Genomic DNA, 24,850 nt, shown 5'->3' with positions numbered 1-24,850 from the left:
CACTATACTAGCTCATTTTTGTTTATGTTTGACATTTTCCAAAGGAAAAAGTCATTTAAAAAAGACATAAGGAAAAGAAAATACACGGCTTAGAGTCTAGTTCTAACACTGCTGACAAACTAGGCTTTGGGGCTTGGGCAAGTCTCCAGGTTTCAGTTTCTTAGTCTGTAACATGGGGTCACACTCGACCATCAAGGTCCCTTCCAGCTCTTACCATACTATAAGTCTTGCACTGGGAATGTGCAATGGATTCGTAACAGCCGGATTATTATACCAGCTTTTACACAGCAGACTAAAGTCAATAATGGCAGTTGGAGTACATGGAAGAAACACTCTAAAGGATGTTGACAGAACAGAGGGTGCAGCTCAGACATGGACCACGTAACTGTGATAACAGCTGAGGTCATCTTGGTCGACAGCAAAATTGGAGGGTTCCTATGGAAAGGTTTCACAGCCCATGAGGGAGGGATGAATTAGGAGAGAAGTTCAACAAGAGGGGTGGAACCATTAGGTGCATCTTGTGCTTAGAGCACATCATATTTTGTGGACACTGCAATATGTACAGCCATTCATCAGCAGTCATCTTCAAGTGCCAAAGACAATTAGTGATTAGTTTTGACTTTCACGGCCCACACACTCTGGGCAACAACTCCTCAACATGAGCCATTTTTTATCAATAATTAAATTTGCAATTCTATAGCACTCCAGTATGTATCAGATAAAATTACATAGGCCATTGAGAGACCAGTAAAAGGACCTTGAGCTCACCTCCTCTCATGAGCACACCAAAATCACAACTAACTGCTGAACAACCAGTGATAAAAGAGACTGAAACCTACCAAAAAAAAGATACTCTAAATCCAAAGACATAAGGAAGAAACTATGAGATGGTAGGAGTGGTGCACTCACAATATAATCAAATCCCATACCAACCAGGTGGGCGATGCACAAACTGGAGAATAGTTATATCACGGAAGTTCTCCCACAGGAGTGACAGCTCTAAGCCCCATGCCAGGCTCCCCAGCTTAAAGGTCCGGCATCAGGAGGAGGAGCCCCCTGAGCATTTGGCTTTGAAGGCCAGCGGGGCCTGATTGGAGGAGCTCCACAGGACTGGCGGAAACAGGGACTCCACTCCTGAAGAGCACACACAAGATCTTGCATGCACTGGGGCCCAGGGCAAAAGTAATGATTCCATAGGAGCCTGGGACAGACCTAGCTGCTGGTCTTGGAGGGTCTCCTGGGGAGGTGGTGTGGGGGGCGACAGCTGTGGCTCTCTCTGGGATCATAAAAGTTGGTGGCGGACATAGCAAGGATCTATGTGAACTCTGGCTGGAGGCAGACATTTTGGGTCCTTGGCACCAAGACCTGGCCCCAACCAACAGCCTGTAGGCTCCAGTGCTGGGATGCCTCAGGCCAACCAACTAACAGCGTGGAAACACAGAGCCACCTATCAACAGACAGGCTGCCTAAAGACTTCCTGAGCCTACAGACACCTCTAGACATGCCCCCAGACACAGCCCTGCCCACCAGAGGGCCAAGACCCAGCTCCACCCACCAGTGGGCAGGCACCAGCCCTTTCGGCTAGGTAGCCGGCACAAGCTTCTAGGCAAGCCTCACACGGCAGGGGGCAGACACCAGAAGCAAGAAAACTATGGTCCTGCAGCACTGAGTCCACAAACATAGGTCAGAAAGTACCCTAGGACCAGGCTGGCCCTTGGGTGACGAGAGAGGAGTGTACTGCTGGGACACATAGGACAACCCCTACTGAGGGCCACTTCTCCAAGGTCAAGAAACATAAGCCACTACATACATTAAAAATAAAACAGTAACTTAAACAAAATGAGATGGCAAAGAAATAAGTTCTAGAAGAAGGAACAAGATAAAACCCCAGAAGCAGAACAAATAAGGGCAGTGGAGATAGGCAATCTACCTGAGAAAGAGTTCAGAGTAATGATCGTACAGATGATCCAAGAACTCGGGGGAAAAATGGATGCACAGAGCGAGAAGTTGCAAGAAGGCCTTTAGCAAAGAGTTAGAAAATATAAAGAATAACAAACAGGTGAAGAATACAGTAACTGAAATGAAAAATACACTAGAAGCAATCAGTAGCAAAATAAATCAGGCAGCAGAACAAAGCAGTGAGCTGGAAGACAGAGTGGTGGAAATCACTGCTGTGGAACAGAATAAAGAAAAAATAATGAAAACAAATGAGGAGAGTTTAAGAGCCCTCTGGGGCAAATGTCAAACATACCAACATTCACATTAAAGGGGTCCCAGAAGGAGACAAGGGAGAGAAAGAGTCTGAGAAAATATTTGAAGAGATAATAGCTAAAAATGTCCCTGACGTGGGAAAGGAAATAGTCACCAAAGTCCAGGAAGCACAGAGAGTGCCATACAGGGTTAACCCAAGGAGGAACACACTCAGACACATAATAATCAAATTGATAAAAATTAAAGACAAAGACAAAATATTAAAAGCAACAAGGTTAAAGCAACAAATAACATACAAGGAAATCCCCAGAAGACTATCAGCTGATTTCTTAGCAGAAACTCTCCAGGCCAGAAAGTAGTAGCACGATATATTTAAAGTGATGAAAGGGAAAAACCTCCAGCCAAGAATACTCTACCCAGCAATGCTCTCGTTCAGATTCGACGGAGAAATCAAAAGCTTTACAGACAAGCAAAAATTAACAGAATTCAGCACCACTAAACCAGTTTTACAACAAATGCTAAAGGAACTTCTCCAAGTGGAAAAGAAAAGGTCACAGCTAGAAACAAGAAAATTATAAAATGGGAAAGTTCACTGGTAAAGGCAACTATACAGTAAAGGTAGGAAATCATCCACACACAAATATGATACCAAAACCAGTTAATTGTGAGGAGAGTACAAATGCAGGATATTTAAAATACATTTGAAATTAAGAGATCAGCAACTTAAAACAATAATGTATACATACAGACTGCTATATCAAAACATCATGGTAACTACAAACAAAAAAATCTGTAATAGATATATACACAAAAAAGAAAAAGGAACCCAAACACAACACTAAAGATAGTCATCAAATCACAACAAAACAAAAGAGGAAACAAAGAAAAAAGACCTACAAAAACAAATCCAAAACAATTAACAAAATGGCAATAAGAACATACATATTGATAATTACCTTAACTATAAATGGATTAAATGCTCCAACCAAAAGACATAAACTGCATATAAAAACAGGACCCATATATACGCTGTCTACAAGAGACCGACTTCAGAGCTAGAGACACATACAGACTGAAAGTGAGGTGATGGAAAAAGGTATTCCATGCAAATAGAAATCAAAAGAAGGCTGGAGTAGCAACACTCATATCAGACAAAATTGACTGTAAAATAAAAGACTGTTACAAGAAACAAAGAAGGACACTACATAATGAACAAGGGATTAATCCAAGAAGATATAACAACTGTAAATATGTATGCACCCAATGTAGAAGCTCTTCAACATATAAGGCAGATGTTAACAGACATAAAAGAAGAAATTGAGAGTAACACAATAATAGTTGGGGACTTTAGTACCCCACTTACATCAATGGACAGAAAATCCAGACAGAAAATCAATAAGGAAACACAGGCCTTAAATGAGACATCAGACCAGATGGACTTGATATTTATAGAGCATTCCTTCCGAAAGCAGCAGAATACACATTCTTTTCAAACGCACATGGAACATTCTCCAGAATTGATCACATGCTGGGCCACAAAGCAAGTCTTGGTAAATTTAAGAAAACTGAAATTGTATCAAGCATCTTTTCCAACCACAACACTATGAGATTAGGAATCAACTACAAGAAAAAAACTGCAAAAAACACAAAAATGTGGAGGCTAAACAATATGCTACTAAACAACCAACGGATCACTATAGAAATCAAAGAGGAAACCAAAAAATACCCAGAGGGGACTTCCCTGGTGGTCCAGTGGTTAAGAATCTGCCTTCCGATGCAGGGGACGCGGGTTCGATCCCTGGTTGGGGAACTAAGATCCCACATGCCGCAGGGCAACTAAGCCCGCGCGTCACAACTACTGAGACTGCGCATTCTGGAGCCTGCGCGCCACATCTAGAGAGAAGCCCACATGCCGCAATGAAGAGCCCATGCACCGCAACAAAAGATCCCGCATGCTGCAATGAAGATCCCGCATGCTGCAACTGAGACCTAACACAGCCAGTTAAATAAATATATATATTTAAAAACAAACAAACAAAACAAAAAATACCTAGAGACAAATGAAGATGAAAACACAATGATACAAAACCTATGGGATGCAGCAAAAGCAATTCTAAGAAGGAAGTTTATACTGATAAAAGCTTACTTCAGGAAACAAGAAAAATCTCAAATAACAACCTAACCTTACACCTAAAGCAACTAGAGGAAGAAGAACAAACAAAACCCAAAGTTAGTAGAAAGAAAGAAATCATACAGATCAGAGCAGAAATAAATGAAATGGAGACTAAGAAAACAATAGCAAAGATCAATGAAACTAAAAGCTGGTCCTCTGAGAAGAAAAAGAAAACTAAAGGGAAGGGCCCAAATCAATAAAATTAGAAATGAAAAAGGAGACGTTACAAGCAACACCATAGAAATACAAAGGACCATAAGAGACGACTACAAGCAACTATGCCAATAAAATGGGCAACCTGGAACAAATGAACAAATTCTTAGAAAGGTACAATCTTGCAAAACTGAACCAGGAAGAAATAGAAAATATGAACAGACCAATTACAAGTACTGAAATTGAATCTGTGATTAAAAAAGCTCCCAACAAACAAAACTCCAGAACCAGAAAGCTCCACAGGTGAATGCTATCAAACATTTAGAGAAGAGTTAACACCTACACTTCTGAAACTATTCCAAAAAATTGCACAGGAAGAAGCACTTCCAAACTCACTCTATAATGCCACCATCACCCTGATACCATAATCAGACAAAGATACCACAAAAAAAGAAAATTACAGGAGATTATCAGGCAAAAATCCTCAACAAAATACTAGCAAACCAAAGCCAACAATACATTAAAAGGATCATACACGATAATCAAGTGGGATTTATCCCAGGGATGCAAGGATTTTTCAACATCTGCAAACCGATCAGTGTGATACATCCCATTAACAAACTGAAGAATAAAAACCATATTATCATCTAAATAGATGCAGAAAAAGCTTTTCATAAAATTCAACATCCAAATTGGTTCAAGATGGTGGAGTAGAAGGACATGCTCTCACTCCCTCTTGTGAGAACACTGGAATCACAACTAACTGCTGAACAATCATCAACAGGAAGACACTGGAACTCACCAAAAAAGATATCCCACATACAAAGACAAAGGAGAAGCCACAATGAGATGGTAGGAGGGGCGCAATCACAATAAAACCAAATCCCATAACTGCTGGGTGGGTGACCCACAAACTGGAGAACTCTTATACCACAGAAGTCCACCCACTGGAGTGAAGGTTCTGAGCCCCAGGTCAGGCTTCCGAACCTGGGGTCCGGCAGCGGGAGGAGGAATTCCTAGAAAATCAGACTTTGAAGGCTAGCAGGGTTTGATTGCAGGACTTCGACAGGACTGAAGTAAACAGAGACTCCACTCTTGGAGGGCACACACAAAGTAATGTGCGCATCGGGACCCAGGGGAAGGAGCAGTGACCCCACAGAGACTGAACCAGACCTACCTGCTAGTGTTGGGGGGTCTCCTGCAGAGGCAGGGGGTGGCTCTGTCTCACTGTGAGGACAAGGACACGGGAAGCAGAAGTTCTGGGAGGTATTCCTTGGCATGAGCCCTCCCAGAAGCCGCCATTAGCCCCAACAAACAGCCCTGTTGTTGTCTGGCCTGAGGCTCCAGTGTTGGGTCGCCTCAGACCAAACAATCAATAGGGAGGGGACCCAGCCCCACCCACCAGCAGACAAGCAGATTAAAGTTTTACTGAGCTCTGCCCACCAGAGCAACAGCCAGCTCTACCCACCACCAGTCCCTCCCATCAGGAAACTTGCACAAGCCTCTTAGACAGCCTCATCCACCAGAGGGCATACAACAGAAGCAGGAAGAACGACAATCCTGCAGCCTGTGGAACAAAAACCACATTCACAGAAAGACAGACAAGATGAAAAGGCAGAGGGCTATGTACCAGATGAAGGAACAAGACAAAACCCCAGAAAAACAACTAAATGAAGTGGAGATAGAATTCAGAATAATGATAGTGAAGATGATCCAGAATCTCGGAAAAAGAATGGAGCCAAAGATCGAGAAGATGCAAGAAATGTTTAACAAAGACCTAGAAGAATTAAAGAACAAACAGAGATGAACAATACAAAAATTGAAATGAAAAATACACTAGAAGGAATCAATAGCAGAATAACTGAGGCAGAAGAACGGATAAGTGACCTGGAAGACAGAATGGTGGAATTCACTGCTGCAGAACAGAATAAAGAAAAAAGAATGAAAAGAAATGAAGACAGCCTAAGAGACCTCTGGGACAACATTAAACGCAACAAAATTCGCATTACAGGGGTCCCAGAAGGAGAAGAGAGAGAGAAAGGACCAGAGACAATATTTGAAGAGATTGTAGTCGAAAACTTCCCTAACATTGGAAAGGAAATAGCCACCCAAGTCCAGGAAGCGCAGAGAGTCCCATATAGGATAAACCCAAGGAGAAACACGCCGAGACACATAGTAATCAAATTGGCAAAAATTAAAGACCAAGAAAAATTACTGAAAGCAGCACGGGAAAAACGACAAGTAAGATACAAGGGAACCCCCATAAGGTTAACAGCTGATTTCTCAGCAGAAACTCTACAAGCTAGAAGGGAGTGGCATGATATACTTAAAGTGATGAAAGGGAAGAACCTACAACCAAGATTACTCTACCCGGCAAGGATCTCATTCAGATTCGATGGAGAAATCAAAAGCTTTACAGACAAGCAAAAGCTAAGAGAATTCAGCGCCACCAAACCAGCTCTACAACAAATGTTAAAGGAACTCCTCTAAGTGGGAAACACAAGAGAAGAAAAGGACCTACAAAAACAAACCCAAAACAATTAACAAAATGGTAATAGGAACATACATATTGATAATTACCTTAAACGTGAAAGGATTAAATGCTCCAACCAAAAGACACAGGCTTGCTGAATGGATACGAAAACAAGACCCATATATATGCTGTCTACAAGAGACCCACTTCAGACCTAGGGACACATACAGACTGAAAGTGAGGGGGTGGAAAAAGGTATTCCATGCAAATGGAAGTCAAAAGAAAGCTGGAGTAGCAATACTCATATCAGGTAAAATAGACTTTAAAATAAAGAATGTTACAAGAGACAAGAAAGGACACTACATAATGATCAAGGGATCAATCCAAGAAGAAGATATAACAATTATAAATACATATGAACCCAATATAGGAGTACCTCAATACATAAGGCAACTGCTAACAGCTATAAAAGAGGAAACTGAGAGTGACACAATAATAGTAGGGGACTTTAACACCTCACTTACACCAATGGACAGATCATCCAAACAAAATTAATAAGGAAACACAAGTTTTAAATGACACAATAGACCAGGCAGATTTAATCGATATTTATAGGACATTCCATTCAAAAATAGCAGATTACACTTTCTTCTCAAGTGCGCATGGAACATTCTCCAGGATAGATCACATCTTGGGTCACAAATCAAGCCTCAGTAAATTTAAGAAAATTGAAATCATATCAAGCATCTTTTCTGACCACAATGCTATGAGATTAGAAATGAATTACGGGGGAAAAAAAGGAAAAAACACAAACACATGGAGGCTAAACAATACGTTACTAAATAACCAAGCGATCACTGAAGAAATCAAAGAGGAAATCAAAAAATACCTAGAGACAAATGACAATGAAAACATGACAATCAAAAACTATGGGATGCAGCAAAAGCAGTTCTAAGAGGGAAGTTTATAGCTATACAAGCCTACCTCAAGAAACAAGAAAAATCTCAAATAAACAATCTAACCTTACACCTAAAGGAACTAGAGAAAGAAGAACAAACAAAACCCAAAGTTAGCAGAAGGAAAGAAATCATAAAGATCAGAGCAGAAATAAATGAAACAGAAACAAAGAAAACAATAGCAAAGATCAATAAAACTAAAAGCTGATTCTTTGAGAAGATAAACAAAATTGATAAACCGTTAGCCAGACTCATCACGAAAAAGAAGGAGAGGACTCAAATCAATAAAATTAGAAATGAAAAAGGAGAAGTTACAACAGACACTGCAGAAATACAAAGCATCCTAAGAGACTACTACAAGCAACTCTATACCAATAAAATGGACAACCTGGAAGAAATGGACAAATTCGTAGAAAGGTATAACCTCCCAAGCCTGAACCAGGAAGAAATAGAAAATATGAACAGACCAATCACAAGTAATGAAATTGAAACTGTGATTAAAAATCTCCCAACAAATAAAGGTCCAGGACCAGATGGCTTCACAGGTGAATTCTATCAAACATTTAGAGAAGAGCTAACACCCATGCTTCTCAAACTCTTCCAAAAATTTGCAGGGGAAGGAACACTCCCAAACTCATTCTATGAGGCCACCATCAACCTGATACCAAAACCAGACAAAGATACTACAAAAAAAGAAAATTACAGACCAATATCACTGATGAATATAGATGCAAAAATCCTCAACAAAATACTAGCAAACAGAATCCAACAACACATTAAAAGGATCACACACCACGATCAAGTGGGATTTATCCCAGGGATGCAAGGATTCTTCAATATACGCAAATGAATGTGATACACCATATTAACAAATTGAAGACTAAAAAGCATATGATCATGTCAATAAATGCAGAAAAAGCTTTTGACAAAATTCAACACCCATTTATGATAAAAACTCTCCAGAAAGTGGGCATAGAGGGAACCTACCTCAACATAATAAAGGCCATATATGACAAACCCACAGCAAACATCGTTCTCAATGGTGAAAAACTGAAAGCATTTCCTCTAAGATCAGGAACAAGTCAAGGATGTCCACTCTCACCACTATTATTCAACATAGTTTTGGAAGTCCTAGCCATGGCAATCAGAGAAGAAAAAGAAATAAAAGGAATACAAATTGGAAAAGAAGAAGTAAAACTGTCACTGTTTGCCAATGACATGATACTATACATAGAGAATCCTAAAGATGGCACCAGAAAACTACTAGAGCTAATCAATGAATTTGGTAAAGTTGCAGGATACAAAATTAATGCACAGAAACCTCTTGCATTCCTATACACTAATGATGACAAATCTGATTGAGAAATTAAGGAAACACTCCCATTTACCATCGCAACAAAAAGAATAAAATACCTAGGAACAAACCTACTTAGGGAGACAAAAGACCTGTATGCAGAAAACTATAAGACACTGATGAAAGAAATTAAAGGTGATACAAACAGATGGAGAGACAGACCATGTTCTTAGATTGGAAGAATCAATACTGTGAAAATGACTATACTACACAAAGCAATCTACAGTTTCAATGCAATCCCTATCAAATTACCAATGGCATTTTTTACAGAACTAGAACAAAAAATCTTACAATTTGTGTGGAGACACAAAAGACCCCAAATAGCCAAAGCAGTCTTGAGGGAAAAAAACAGAGCTGGAGGAATCAGACATCCTGACTTCAGACAATACTACAAAGCTACAGTAATCAAGACAATATGGTACTGGCACAAAAACAGAAACAGAGATCAATGGACCAAGATAGAAAGCCCAGAGATAAACCCATGCACCTATGGTCAACTAATCTATGACAAAGGAGGTAAGGATATACAATGGAGAAAAGACAGTCTCTTCAATAAGTGGTGCTGGGAAAACTGGACAGCTACATGTAAAAGAATGAAATTAGAATACTCCCTAACACCATACACAAAAATAAACTCAAAATGGATTAAAGACCTAAATGTAAGACTGGACACTATAAAACTCTTACAGGAAAACACAGGAAGAACACTCTTTGACATAAATCACAGCAAGATCTTTTTTTATCCACCTCCTAGAGTCATGGAAATAAAAACAAAAATAAACAAATGGGACCTAATGAAACTTCAAAGCTTTTGCACAGCAAAGGAAACCATAAACTAGACGAAAAGACAACCCTCACAATGGGAGAAAATATTTGCAAACGAATCAACGGACAAAGGATTAATCTCCAAAATATATAAACAGCTCATGCAGCTCAATATTAAAGAAACAAACAACCCAATCCAAAAATGGGCAAAAGACCTAAATAGACATTTCTCCAAAGAAGACATACAGATGGCCAAGAAGCACATGAAAAGCTGCTCAACGTCACTAATTATTAGAGAAATGCAAATCAAAACTACAATGAGGTATCACCTCACACCAGTTAGAATGGGCATCATCAGAAAATCTACAAACAACAAATGCTGGAGAGGGTGTGGAGAAAAGGGAACCCTCTTGCACTGTTGGTGGTAATGTAAATTGATACAGCCACTATGGAGAACAGTATGGAGGTTCCTTAAAAAACTAAAAATAGGATTACCATATGACCCAGCAATTCCACTACTAGGCATATACCCAGAGAAAACCATAATTCAAAAAGACACATGCACCCCAATGTTCACTGCAGCACTATTTACAACAGCCGAGACATGGAAGCAAACTAAATATCTATGGACAGATTAATGGATAAAGAAGATGTGGCATATATATACACAAGGGAATATTATTCAGCCATAAAAAAGAATGAAATAATTCCATTTGCAGCAATATAGGTGGATCTAGGGATTATCATACTAAGTGAAGCCAGACAGAGAAAGATAAATATATGATATTGCTTATATGTGGAATCTAAAAAAACATAAAGATACAAATGAACTTATTTCCAAAACAGGAGGAGACTCACAGACATAGGAAATAAATGTGTGGTTACCAAATGGGGGAAAAGGGGATGGGAAGAGGGATAAATTAGGAGGTCGGGATTAACATATACATATTACTATATGTAAAATAGATAACCAATGAGGACCTACTGTATAGCACAGGAAATTATACTCAATATTTTGTAATAACCTATAAGGGAAGAGAATCTGAAAAAGACTGTATATATATGTATATATGTATATACACACACACACACACACACACACACACACATATATATGTAACTGAATCACTGTGCTGTACACCTGAAACTAACATGATATTGTGAATCAACTACACATTAATAAAAAAATTATATATATATAATATATACACATATATATTATATATACATATTGGCCTTCACATCAATTATACAATGTGGGTAGAACAAGAATTTAAAGATAAGAAAATTTATGGGGGCTTCCCTGGTGGCGCAGTGGTTGAGAATCTGCCTGCCAATGCAGGGGACACGGGTTCGAGCCCTGGTCTGGGAAGATCCCACATGCCGTGGAGCAACTAGGCCCGTGCACCACAACTACTGAGCCTGCGCGTCTGGAGCCTGTGCTCCGCAACAAGAGAGGCCGCGACAGTGAGAGGCCCGCGCACCGCGATGAAGAGTGGCCCCCGCTTGCCGCAACTGGAGAAGGCCCTCGCACAGAAATGAAGACACAACACAGCCATAAATAAAACTAAATAAATAAATTTAAAATGGTGTTCTGGTGAAATAGAGTTTCTAAGCACCAGTTTAAAAAAAAAAAAAAAAAAAAGAAAATTTATGGTTCAGGTTCACAGTAATGCTATAATTAAATAGAACTCAAAACCAGTTGTATTCAATGATCCAATCTGTCGTATGTTTTTTTTTTCATTCCTTAACAGAAACCAACCAAGCTGCCTCTCAGCATTTCACTATTTAAAAATTAGATCCTTTAGATATTTCCTTTGTACTGTTAGTGTTTTGCTTATTTTCTTATTTATTTGATCCTTCATCATAAGATGGAACAAGGAAATGTGTTGGCATATTTTGTTATTAGATCCAAGTGTCATGGAAAAATACACTGCAGCTAAGGAACAAAGCCAAAATTATAAAATTCAATAAACAGAGAGGAGAAGATTGTGGAAGAGTAAGACGCGGAGATCACCTTCCTCCCCACAGATACATCAGAAATACATCTACACGTGGAACTGCTCCTATAGAACACCCACTGAACGCTGGCAGAAGACCTCAGACCTCCCAAAAGGCAAGAAACTCCCCACATACCTGGGTAGGGCAAAAGAAAAAAGAAACAACAGAGACAAAAGAATAGGGACGGGACCTGCACCAGCGGGAGGGAGCTGTGAAGGAGGAAAGGTTTCCACACACTAGGAAGCCCCTTCGTGGCGGAGACTGCGGGTGGCGGAGGGGGGAAGCTTCGGAGCCACGGAGGAGAGCGCAGCCACAGGGGTGCGGAGGGCAAAGCGGAGAGGTTCCTGCACAGAGGATCGGTGCCAACCAGCCCTCACCAGCCCGAGAGGCCTGTCTGCTCACGCGCCGGGGTGGGCGGGGGCTAGGAGCTGAGGCTCGGGCTTCGGTTGGATCGCAGGGAGAGGACTGGCGTTGGCGGCGTGAACACAGCCTGAAGGGGTTAGCGCACCACAGCTAGCCGGGAGGGAGTCCGGGAAAAGGTTTGGAGCTGCCGAACAGGCAAGAGACTTTTTCTTCCCTCTTTGTTTCCTGGTGCGCGAGGAGAGGGGATTCATAGCGCCGCCTAAACGAGCTCCAGAGACGGGCGCGAGCCGCGGCTATCACCGCGGACCCCAGAGACGGGCAGGAGATGCTAAGGCTGCTGCGGCCGCCACCAAGAAGCCTGTGTGCGAGCACAGGTCACTCTCCACACCTCCCCTCCTGGGAGCCGGTGCAGCCTGCCACTGCCAGGGTCCCGTGATCCAGGGACAACGCCCCCGGGAGAACACACGGCACGCCTCAGGCTGCTGCAACGTTACACCCGCCTCTGCCGCCACAGGCTCACCCCACCTCCATACCCCTCCCTCCCCTCGGCCTGAGTGAGCCAGAGCCCCTGAAGCAGCTGCTCCTTTAACCCCGTCCTGTCTGAGCAAAGAACAGACGCCCTCAGGCGACCTACACGCAGAGGCAGGTCCAAATCCAAAGCTGAAACCCAGGAGCTGTGCGAACAAAGAAGAGAAAGGTAAATTTCTCCCAGCAGCCTCAGAAGCAGCGGATCAAAGCTCCACAAACAACTTGATGTACCTGCATCTGTGGAATACCTGAATAGACAACGAATCATCCCAAATTGAGGAGGTGGACTTTGGGAGCAACGATATATATATTTTTTTCCCTTTTTCTCTTTTTGTGAGTGTGTATGTGTATGCTTCTGTGAGATTTTGTCTGTATAGCTTTGCTTTCAACATTTGTCCTAAGGTTCTGTCCGTCTGGGTTTTTCTTCTTTAAAAATTTTTTTTTCTTAATAACTTTTTTATTTTTTATTTTAATAACTTTATTTTATTTTATCTTACTTTATTTTATTTTATCCTCTTTCTTTTTTTCTTTCTATTTTTCCTCCCTTTTATTCTGAGCCGTGTGGATGAAAGGCTCTTGGTGCTCCAGCCATGCATCAGGGCTGTGCCTCTGAGGTGGGAGAGCCAACTTCAGGACACTGGTCCACAGGAGACCTCCCAAGCTCCATGTAATACCAAACGACGAAAATCTCCCAGACATCTCCATCTCAACACCAAGACCCAGCTTCACTCAATGACCAGTAAGCTATAGTGCTGGACACCCTATGCCAAACAACTAGCAAGAGAGGAACACAGCCCCATCCATTAGCAGAGAGGCTGCCTAAAATCATAATAAGTCCACAGACACCCCAAAACACACCACCAGACATGGACCTGCCCACCAGAAAGACAAGATCCAGCCTCATCCACCAGAACACAGGCACTAGTCCCCTCCACCAGGAAGCCTACACACCCTACTGAACCAACCTTAGCCACTGGGGACAGATACCAAAAACAACAGGGACTACGAACCTGCAGCCTGTGAAAAGGAGACCCCAAACACAGTAAGATAAGCAAAATGAGAAGATAGAAAAACACACAGCAGATGAAGGAGCAAGGTAAAAACCCACCAGACCTAACCAATGAAGAGGAAATAGGCAGTCTACCTGAAAAAGAATTCAGAATAATGATAGTAAAGATGATCCAAAATCTTGGAAATAGAATAGACAAAATGCATGAAACATTTAACAAGGACCTAGACGAACTAAAGAGGAACCAAGCAATGATGAAAAACACAATAAATGAAATTAAAAATACTCTAAAAGGGATCAATAGCAGAATAACTGAGGCAGAAGAACGAATAAGTGACCTGGAAGATAAAATAGTGGAAATAACTACTGCAGAGCAGAATAAAGAAAAAAGAATGAAAAGAACTGAGGACAGTCTCAGAGACCTCTGGGACAACATTAAATGCACCAACATTCGAATTATAGGGGTCTCAGAAGAAGAAGAGAAAAAGAAAGGGACTGAGAAAATATTTGAAGACATTATAGTTGAAAACTTCCCTAATATGGGAAAGGAAATAGTTAATCAAGTCCTGGAAGCACAGAGAGTCCCATACAGGATAAATCCAAGGAGAAACATACCAAGACACGTATTAATCAAACTATCAAAAATTAAATATAAAGAAAACATATTAAAAGCAGCAAGGGAAAAACAACAAATAACACACAAGGGAATCCCCATAAGGTTAACAGCTGATCTTTCAGCAGAAACTCTGCAAGCCAGAAGGGAGTGGCAGAACATAAGGAAAGTGATGAAGGAGAAAAACCTACAACCAAGATTACTCTACCCAGCAAGGATCGCATTCAGATTTGATGGAGAAATTAAAACTTTTACAGACAAGCAAAAGCTGAGAGAGTTCAGCACCACCAAACCAGGTTTACAAGAAATGCTAAAGGAACTTCTCTAGGCAAGAAACACAAGAGAAGGAAATCACCTACAATAACAAACCCAAAACATTTAAGAAAATGGGAATAGAAACATACATATCGATAATTACCTTAAATGTAAATGGATTAAATGCTCCCACCAAAAGACACAGACTGGCTGAATGGATACAAAAACAAGATCCGTATATATGCTGTCTACAAGAGCCCCACTTCAGACCTAAGGACACATACAGACTGAAAGTGAGGGGATGGAAAAAGATATTCCATGCAAATGGAAATCAAAAGAAAGCTGGAGTAGCAATTCTCGTATCAGACAAAATAGACTTTAAAATAAAGACTATTACAAGAGACAAAGAAGGACACTATATAATGATCAAGGGATCGATTCAAGAAGATATAACAATTGTAAATATTTATGCAGCCAACACAGGAGCACCTCAATATATAAGGCAAATACTAACAGCCATAAAAGGGGAAATCGACAGTAACACAATCATACTAGGGGACTTTAACACCCCACTTTCACCAATGGACAGGTCGTCCAAAATGAATATAAATAAGGAAACACAAGCTTTAAATGATACATTAAACAAGATAGACTTAATTGATATTTATAGGACATTCCACCCAAAAACAACAGAATACACATTTTTCTCAAGTGCTCATGGAACATTCTCCAGGATAGATCATATCTTGGGTCACAAATCAAGCCTTGGTAAATTTAAGAAAATTGAAATCGTATCAAGTGTCTTTTCTGACCACAACGCTATGAGAGTAGATATCAATTACAGGAAAAGATCTGTAAAAAATACAAACACATGGAGGCTACACAATACACTACTTAATAACGAAGTGATCACTGAAGAAATCAAAGGGGAAATCAAAAAATACCTAGAAACAAATGACAATGGAGACATGACGACCCAAAACCTATGGGATGCAGCAAAAGCAGTTCTAAGAGGGAAGTTTATAGCAATACAAGCCTACCTCAAGAAACAGGAAACATCTCGAATAAACAACCTAACCTTGCAGCTAAAGCAATCAGAGAAAGAAGAACAAAAAAACCCCAAAGTTAGCAGAAGGAAAGAAATCATAAAGATCAGATCAGAAATAAATGAAAAAGAAATGAAGGAAACAATAGCAAAGATCAATAAAACTAAAAGCTGGTTCTTTGAGAAGATAAACAAAACTGATAAACCATTAGCCAGACTCATCAAGAAAAAAAGGGAGAGGACTCAAACCTATAGAATTAGAAATGAAAAAGGAGCAGTAACAACTGACACTGCAGAAATACAAACGATCATGAGAGATTACTACAAGCAACTCTATGCCAATAAAATGGACAACCTGGAAGAAATGGACAGATTCTTAGAAATGCACAACCTGCCGAGACTGAACCAGGAAGAAATAGAAAATATGAATAGACCAATCACAAGCACTGAAATTGAAACTGTGATTAAAAATCTTCCAACAAACAAAAGCCCAGGAACAGATGGCTTCACAGGCAAATTCTATCAAACATTTAGAGAAGAGATAACACCTATCCTTCTCAAACTCTTCCAAAATATTGCAGAGGGAGGAACACTCCCCAACTCATTCTACGAGGCCACCATCACCCTGATACCAAAACCAGACAAAGATGTCACAAAGAAAGAAAACTACAGGCCAATATCACTGATGAACATAGATACAAAAATCCTCAACAATATACTAGCAAACAGCATCCAACAGCACATTAAAAGGATCATACACCATGATCAAGTGGGGTTTATTCCAGGAATGCAAGGATTCTTCAATATATGCAAATCAATCAACGTGATGTACCATATTAACAAATTGAAGGAGAAAAACCATATGATCATCTCAATAGATGCAGAGAAAGCTTTTGACAAAATTCAACACCCATTTATGATAAAAGCCCTGCAGAAAGTAGGCACAGAGGGAACTTTCCTCAACATAATAAAGGCCATATATGACAAACCCACAGCCAACATCGTCCTCAATGGTGAAAAACTGAAACCATTTCCACTAAGATCAGGAAAAAGACAAGGTTGCCCACCCTCACTGCTATTATTCAACATAGTTTTGGAAGCTTTAGCCACAGCAATCAGAGAAGAAAAAGAAATAAAAGGAATCCTAATCAGAAAAGAAGAAGTAAAGCTGTCACTGTTTGCAGATGACATGATACTATACATAGAGAATCCTAAAGATGCTACCAGAAAACTACTAGAGCTAATCAATGAATTTGGTAAAGTAGCAGGATACAAAATTAATGCACAGAAATCTCTTGCATTCCTATACACTAATGATGAAAAATCTGAAGTGAAATTAAGAAAACACTCCCATTTACCATTGCAACAAAAAGAATAAAATATCTAGGAATAAACCTACCTAAGGAGACAAAAGACTTGTATGCAGAAAATTATAAGACACTGATGAAAGAAATTAAAGATGATACAAATAGATGGAGAGATATACCATGTTCTTAGATTGGAAGAATCAACATTGTGAAAATGACTCTACTACCCAAAGCAATCTACAGATTTAGTGCAATCCCTATCAAACTACCACTGGCATTTTTCACAGAACTACAACAAAAAATTTCACAATTTGTATGGAAACACCAAAGACCCTGAATAGCCAAAGCAATCTTGAGAACGAAAAATGGAGCTGGAGAAATCAGGCTCCCTGACTTCAGACTATACTACAAAGCTACAGTAATCAAGACAGTATGGTACTGGCAAAAACAACAGAAATATAGATCAATGGAACAGGAGAGAAAGCCCAGAGATAAACCCACGCACATATGGTCACCTTATCTTTGATAAAGGAGGCAAGCATATACAGTGGAGAAAAGACAGCCTCTTCAATAAGTGGTGCTGGGAAAACTGGACAGGTACATGTAAAAGTATGAAGTTAGAACACTCCCTAACATCATACAGAAAAATAAACTCAAAATGGATTAAAGACCTAAATGTAAGGCCAGACACTATCAAACTCTTAGAGGAAAACATAGACAGAACACTATATGACATAAATCACAGCAAGATCCTTTTTGACCCAGCTCCCAGAGAAATGGAAATAAAAACAAAAATAAACAAATGGGACTTAACGAAACTTAAAAGCTTTTGCACAGCAAAGGAAACCATAAACAAGACCAAAAGACAACCCTCAGATTGGGAGAAAATATTTGCAAATGAAGCAACTGACAAAGGATTAATCTCCAAAATTTATAAGCAGCTCATGCAGCTCAATAACAAAAAAACAAACAACCCAATCCAAAAATGGGCAGAAGACCTAAATAGACATTTCTCCAGAGAAGATATACAGATTGCCAACAAACACATGAAAGAATGCTCAACATCATTAATCATTAGAGAAATGCAAATCAAAACTACAATGAGATATCATATCACACCGGTCAGAATGGCCATCATCAAAAAATCTAGAAACAATAAATGCTGGAGAGGGTGTGGAGAAAAGGGAACACTCTTGCACTGTTGGTGGGAATGGTAATTGATACAGCCACTATGGAGAACAGTATGGAGGTTCCTTAAAAAACTAAAAATAGAACTACCATACGACCCAGCAATCCCACTACTGGGCATATACCCTGAGAAAATCATAATTCAAAAAGAGTCATGTACCAAAATGTTCATTGCAGCTCTATTTACAATAGCCAGGACATGGAAGCAACCTAAATGTCCATCATCGGATGAATGGATAAAGAAGATGTGGCACATATATACAATGGAATATTACTCAGCCATAAAAAGAAACGAAATGGAGTCATTTGTAGTGAGGTGGATGGAGTTAGAGTCTGTCATACAGAGTGAAGTAAGTCAGAAAGAGAAAAACAAATACAGTATGCTAACACATATATATGGAATCTAAGGGAAAAAAAAAAAAAGGTCATGAAGAACCTAGTGGCAAGACGGGAATAAAGACACAGACCTACTAGAGAAATGACTTGAGGATATGGGGAGGGGGAAGGGTGGGATGTGACGAAGTAAGAGAGTGGCATGGACATATATATACTACCAAAAGTAAAATAGATAGCTGGTGGGAAGCAACCACATAGCACAGGGAGATCAGCTCTGTGCTTTGTGACCACCTAGAGGGGTAGGATAGGGAGGGTGGGAGGGAGGGAGATGCAAGAGGGAAGAGATATGGGAACATATGTATATGTATAACTGATTCACTTTGTTATAAAGCAGAAACTAACACACCATTGTAAAGCAATTATACTCCAATAAAGATGTTATAAATAAATAAATAAATAAATAAATAAATAAAATAAATATTTTTAAAATGCCAAAAAAAAAAATTCAACAAACATTTATTCAGTGACTACTAAAGGCAAGGTACTATATTAGGTGTTACTAACTCAAAAGGCACACCGACATGGTCCTTGATATTAAGGAACTGAAAGTTCTTAGAAATTAGACTTCATGGCTGGTTTTACATATATCCTCTAACCTCAAATTAACACAGGTAACTGCTACACAAATACATGCATATACATATGTACCCACACACATATATACACATATATATATGTAAACACATATTAATATAGGTAGAGGGGGAGAGCCACTGAGATGCTAACTTACACAGATTGCTGTATAACATGTTTATTTAAAAATAACTGCCACATATCCCCTGGAGCAATAACATTTTCCTATTCCAGAAATGAACCTGAAGAGAAAAATTCAAAGGTCCTTTCCAGCTTTACCCTATTAATTCATTGAAAATAGAAGTCCTGATAAATAAAGTGTTGAGATCAGGATCTAATTTCAAGATTTAATTTCTTATCAGTTGCTATACTTTTCAGACCTATGTTTAATAAAGGATACCAAAGTTGCAAAACCAACCCATTTCACTTTCAGAACCTTCAGTTTTATCGTCAACTTAGTAAATTATCTGTTTGCAAGTAAAAGCTCCAGTAAGGGACAGATATCATTTCTGCTCTGAGTGTTCAATAGACTAAAAATTTAATTTTCTTTGGTAACCAAAAATGTTTCTTACGTCAAGCACTGATCCAGAGAGATCAGCTCGTTCAAGATTTGCACAGCAGAGATTAGCGTGGGCAAGATTGCAGCGGCTTAAATTGGCCATTTTGAAGTTAATGTATCGAAGGTCCAAACGAGAAAGATCAGCACCACTGAAGTTTAAACCCTAAAATTAAAAAACACAAACTGTCACGATATTTAAACCATGTGTTGTACTAAATTCAATTACAATAGCTAACCACCATGTTTTTTAGAAGTAATTGGCAGTTCCGTCATTTGGAGTTCGTTACAAAACATGATCAAATGGAACTTCTATAAAATTAGTGTCCTTAATGGGTCCTCCTTAAACTCGACTTACATATAACATTAGAATGCATCCTGGCTGTGCCTCATTTATGTGCAGAAGTTTCTAAAGAGAGATCTCTGCTGGCCACATACCCGTTGATAAGTATTATTTTTTTATTAAACCTGATTGTACTTAAATTATTTTATTAATTCAATAATTCAAGATCATTTTATTTTTTTAAAGTGAGTATTGTGGTTCTTGAAATCATTAGTGCTATAATACATAAAGGTAAAAGTATCTTCCACTGATTAACCATACATAACAACTGTACAACTGAGTTTATTTTTATTGCTGCAATTCCTATGCATCACTCAAAAACTGCTGCATGAGGCATAATTAGACAATAAAAAAGATTATTACATCTCTTTTTCTGTCTAACCATTTTGGGAGTAAATCAATGCTATGACCCATAACTAAAATATATCTTGCATGACAAAAGAAAACAAGGCAAGAAAAAAATTCCCAGAAGAATTTAAAACTTTACTCACAGATTTGCCTACACGAATATCTCATGTAAAAGTCTGCTTTAATTACCTGGCAACGCAATTCTGATTTGGTTGGAGTGGCTAGCAGAAATCGGACAAATTCCTTTCGAGATATTGGTGAATGATCTTCTGGTGGTTGAGAATTCTTGAAAAGCATATTGACAGATCAGTGGAGCATTTTGGGAGATAGCTACAATACATGTAATACTTGGGTAAGGTAAAAAGAGCCTTACCTTTATTGCCACTTCTAGGTGTTCAATCAATGAGTCAATACCAAAAAATCTTGCTTCTTCTAACACACCTATCATAATAAAAACAATTTGACTTTTATAGAATGCTATTCATTCTAATATTTACAGAATCATTTATAAAAAAATTCCAAAAATTTAAATTCTCATAACAGAAGTGAAATACAACAAGTAGGCTATCCATCAATATAGAAGAAAAATAACTAATGTTTAGAACATATATATGTATATATAGAATATTTTAAAATATTTGTAAACAAAGTTTTTCTAAATAGTTTACATACAGCAAAAGAAAGAAGACTAATGAATTAGAATGAAAGCTTTCCATATTACAAAATTATTTCTGAAAATTAAATAGGCCACAGACAAAAAGTCCTAACATCACACATTCCTAAAATAACTGACACAGTGATTTGTAAGCCCAATAATAAATGATTAATTCACCTAATCTTAACATTTCATTGATTTTTTTAAAAAAATTTATTTATTTTTGGCTGCATTGGGTTTTCGTTGCTGCACGCGGGCTTTCTCTAGTCGCGGTGAGCAGGGACTACTCTTCGTTGCGATGCGCTGGCTTCTCATTTTGGTGGCCTCTTGTTGTGGAGCATGGGCTCTAGGAGTGCTCAGTAGTTGTGGCACATGGGCTCAGTAGTTGTGGCTCATGGGCTCTAGAGCACAGGCTCAGTAGTTGCGGTGCACAGGCTACTCCGTGGCATGTGGGATCTTCCCGGACCAGGGCTTGAACCCGTGTCCCCTGCATTGGCAGGCGGATTCTTAACCACTGCGCCAACAGGGAAGACCTTCATTGACTTTTTTTTTTTTATATATATATACTTAACACAGTCACAGTACCACGGGTTTTCTTTTTTAAATAAATTTAATTAATTAATTAATTAATTTTTGGCTGTGATAGATCTTCGTTGCTGCGTGCGGGCTTTCTCTAGTTGCTACGAGTGGGGGTTACTCTTTGTTGCGGTGCATGGGCTTCTCATTGCGGTGGCTTCTCTTGTTGTGGAGCACGGGCTCTATGCAAGCGGGCTTCAGTAGTTGTGGTTTGCAGGCTGTAGAGCGCAGGCTCAGTAGTTGTGATGCACAGGCTTCGTTGCTCCGCGGCATGTGGGATCTTCCCGGACCAGGGCTTGAACCTGTGTCCCCTGAATTGGCAGGCGGATTCCTAACCACTGCGCCACCAGGGAAGCCCCTTGAGTTTTTGAATGAAGTAGATCTGAATCGGTTTGTCAGAGATCTTTTAGTTACTGAATCAGAATATTACAGAAGTGAATAAATGTAAGACAGCTTCAAAACAAAAGTCAGCAGTGTAATTCAGAAACCTTTCTTATAGGAGAATCAATTTTAAATAAAGGATTTCCAGGGGGCTCACACACGATGGCGGAATAGAAGGATGTGGAGCTCACCTCCTCCCACAAATACATCAAATATACATCTACATCTGGAACAATTCTCACAGAATACCCTCTGAACGCTGGCAGAATATCTCAAACACCCAAAATCGCATGAAAGATCTCCTCATAACCAGGTAGTACAAGAATAAAAAAAAAAGGCATTGGGATGGGACTTGCACATCTGGGAGGGAGTTGTGAAAGAGGAAAGTTTCCCACAACCTGGAAAGCCTCTTCACAGGTGGGGAGATCAGCCAGGACAGAAATGGAGCTTTAGAGGCTCAAAGCAAAGTGCAGCAGCTAGCTTATGGCAGGCAGGTCAGAGAGAGACCTGCACAGATGGTCCGGGTCACTGCCCTGTGCTCCCCAGCCTGAGATGTGCAACTGCTGGTGTGGGCGGGAGCTGAGTTCTGAAACTCGGGTTTCAGAGGACAGACCCAGGAAGAGGACCAGGGTCGGCTGCTTGGAGAAAGCCTGAAGGGGCCGGTATGGGCTGCAACCAGGGGTGTATGTAGAAGAAGCCCAGGCCCAGCATAGAAGCAAAGCCCTTTTGTTAAGGAGCATGGAAGGGAGGGACAGGCCTGCCATAGCAGCCTCTTTCTCCACACGCTTTCAGCTGACTTGGTGCTACCTGTAGGAGCTCTGGGAGCGTGCCAGTGGGCTGCCCACATGCAGAGGCGGGGCTGAAATCTGAGCCCTCTGCCCGCTGCTGTGCAGATCTACCCCACAGCCACTGGCTTTGTATACTCAGCGCCTGCAGGACATCCAAGTGGACAATGGGTGCTCCCGTGGCTGGGACCAGGCTGGCCTTAGCAGCTCTGTGGTTTGTGGGTGCATGCACGCAGAGGCTGGGCTGGAGGCTGCGCTGCTTCGATAGCTCCAACAGCGGGTTCAGGTGTGTGACTATTGTGGTCCTGCTACCTCAGTTCAGTGGATCATTGCCAGCAGACCTATGCTGGTGACTTTGTGAACACAGCGCCTGAGGGACACCACGGCTTACTGCCTGTGTTCTCACGGTTGAGGTGGGACCGAGTGCAGTGCCAACAACAGTGTACTTTGTGAGCCCATACGATGAGTGACGGGTGACAGCACAGAATGCACTCCCTGGTGGAGAGTTCCGGAGGAGGAATACTCAGGGGCTCCTCTCCCTGGGCATACTCCAACCCCGACTACCTCACACCACAGCTCAGAAACGGATCTGGGGGCTTCTACTGCAATAACTAGGGAGCAGACCCTGCCACTGAGAGGGCTGTGACAACCACAGAGCAAAGAGGAGGCCCCACTCAACATCCAGTGTAGCCTTTGGTCACCACAACATCAGTCACACCCCCTATCAAGGGGATAATGGCCAGCACACACTGAGGAAAGAGGTGGCAGGTATACATCCGGAAAACAGCCCTTGCACCAAAAATTTTAAACCCACACAAGCTACACAGGGACACTTCCACATACTAATAGCCCTCCAAGACCACAGTAGATAATTGTCATAAACTCATAGAGTAAGAGAAATATAAGTAAAATGAAGAAGCAGAGGAACCACTCCCAGAAAAGATCATGAGAATTCCCCGGAAAGAACAAACAATGAAACAGATCTGCTCAGTCTAATAGACACCGAGTTCAAAAAAAAGATAATGAAAATATTGAAGGAACTAAGAAAGGTTATCAATACAAATGTAGATTACTTAAAAAGGAACTAGAAAGTGTAAAGAGGAGCCAAGGAAAATGAGAAAACTCATTCGCCAAGATGAAAGCTGAACTAAAGGCAATGAATAACAGGTTGAATAATGCAGAAGAATAAATAAGTGACCTGGAAGATGGAATGATGGAAATCCCCCAGTCAGAACAGCAGACAGAAAGCCAAATGGAAAAAAAAAAATTGAAAGCAATTTAAAAGACCTATGGGATAATGTAAAGTGTACCAATCTACACATAACAGGCATCCCAGAAGGAGAAGAAAGAGAAAAGGGGATTGAAAATGTATTTGAAGAAATTATGGCTGAAAACATCCCAAACTTAAAGAAGGAAACGGATACACAAGTACAGGAAGTACAGAGGGTCCCAAACAAGATGAACCCAAACAGATCTATACCAAGATATACTATAATTAAAATGGTAAAAGTTAAAGAGAGGATTCTAAAGGCAGCAAGAGAAAAAACAAAGGGATAATTACAAGGGAACCCCCTTAAGGCTATCAGCTGATCTCTTTACAGAAATGTTGCAGGCCACAAAGGAGCTGCAAGATATATTCAAAGGACTTAAAAGGAAAAATCTGCAACCTAGGATACTCTACCCAGCTAGATCAACACTTAGAATAGAAGGAGACAGAAAGAATTTCTCAGACAAGGAAAAACTAAAGGAATAGAGCAATACTAAATCTATCCCTAAAAGAAATACTGGAAGGTCTTTTCTTAGTAGAAAAGAAGTAAGAATCTGCAGGAAAGAGAAAATCACA

General features: G+C 40.1%; 1 protein-coding gene across 4 annotated transcripts in view; it reads right to left on the bottom strand.

The window, feature by feature from the left end:
- The window catches only part of KCTD9 (potassium channel tetramerization domain containing 9), a 57,708-nt gene that overhangs the window by 10,328 nt on the left and 22,530 nt on the right, over positions 1-24,850 (bottom strand). For 3 of the 4 annotated variants that reach the window (XM_082402876.1, XM_082402874.1, XM_082402875.1), the window contains 3 exons: positions 20,984-21,051; positions 20,800-20,895; positions 19,936-20,085 (listed from right to left, as the gene is read on the bottom strand). In XM_082402876.1, coding sequence (XP_082259002.1) covers positions 19,936-20,085; positions 20,800-20,895; positions 20,984-21,051 — 314 coding nt within the window. The remainder of the gene's footprint in view (positions 1-19,935; positions 20,086-20,799; positions 20,896-20,983; positions 21,052-24,850) is intronic. The other variant, XM_082402873.1, reaches the window with a different exon arrangement.

The sequence above is a fragment of the Balaenoptera borealis genome (genome assembly GCF_965194805.1).
Source record: "Balaenoptera borealis genome assembly, chromosome: 8".
NCBI lineage: Eukaryota > Metazoa > Chordata > Mammalia > Artiodactyla > Balaenopteridae > Balaenoptera > Balaenoptera borealis.
Note: the sequence above shows the minus strand (reverse complement) of the source record. Positions and strands in the feature narration are given on the sequence as shown.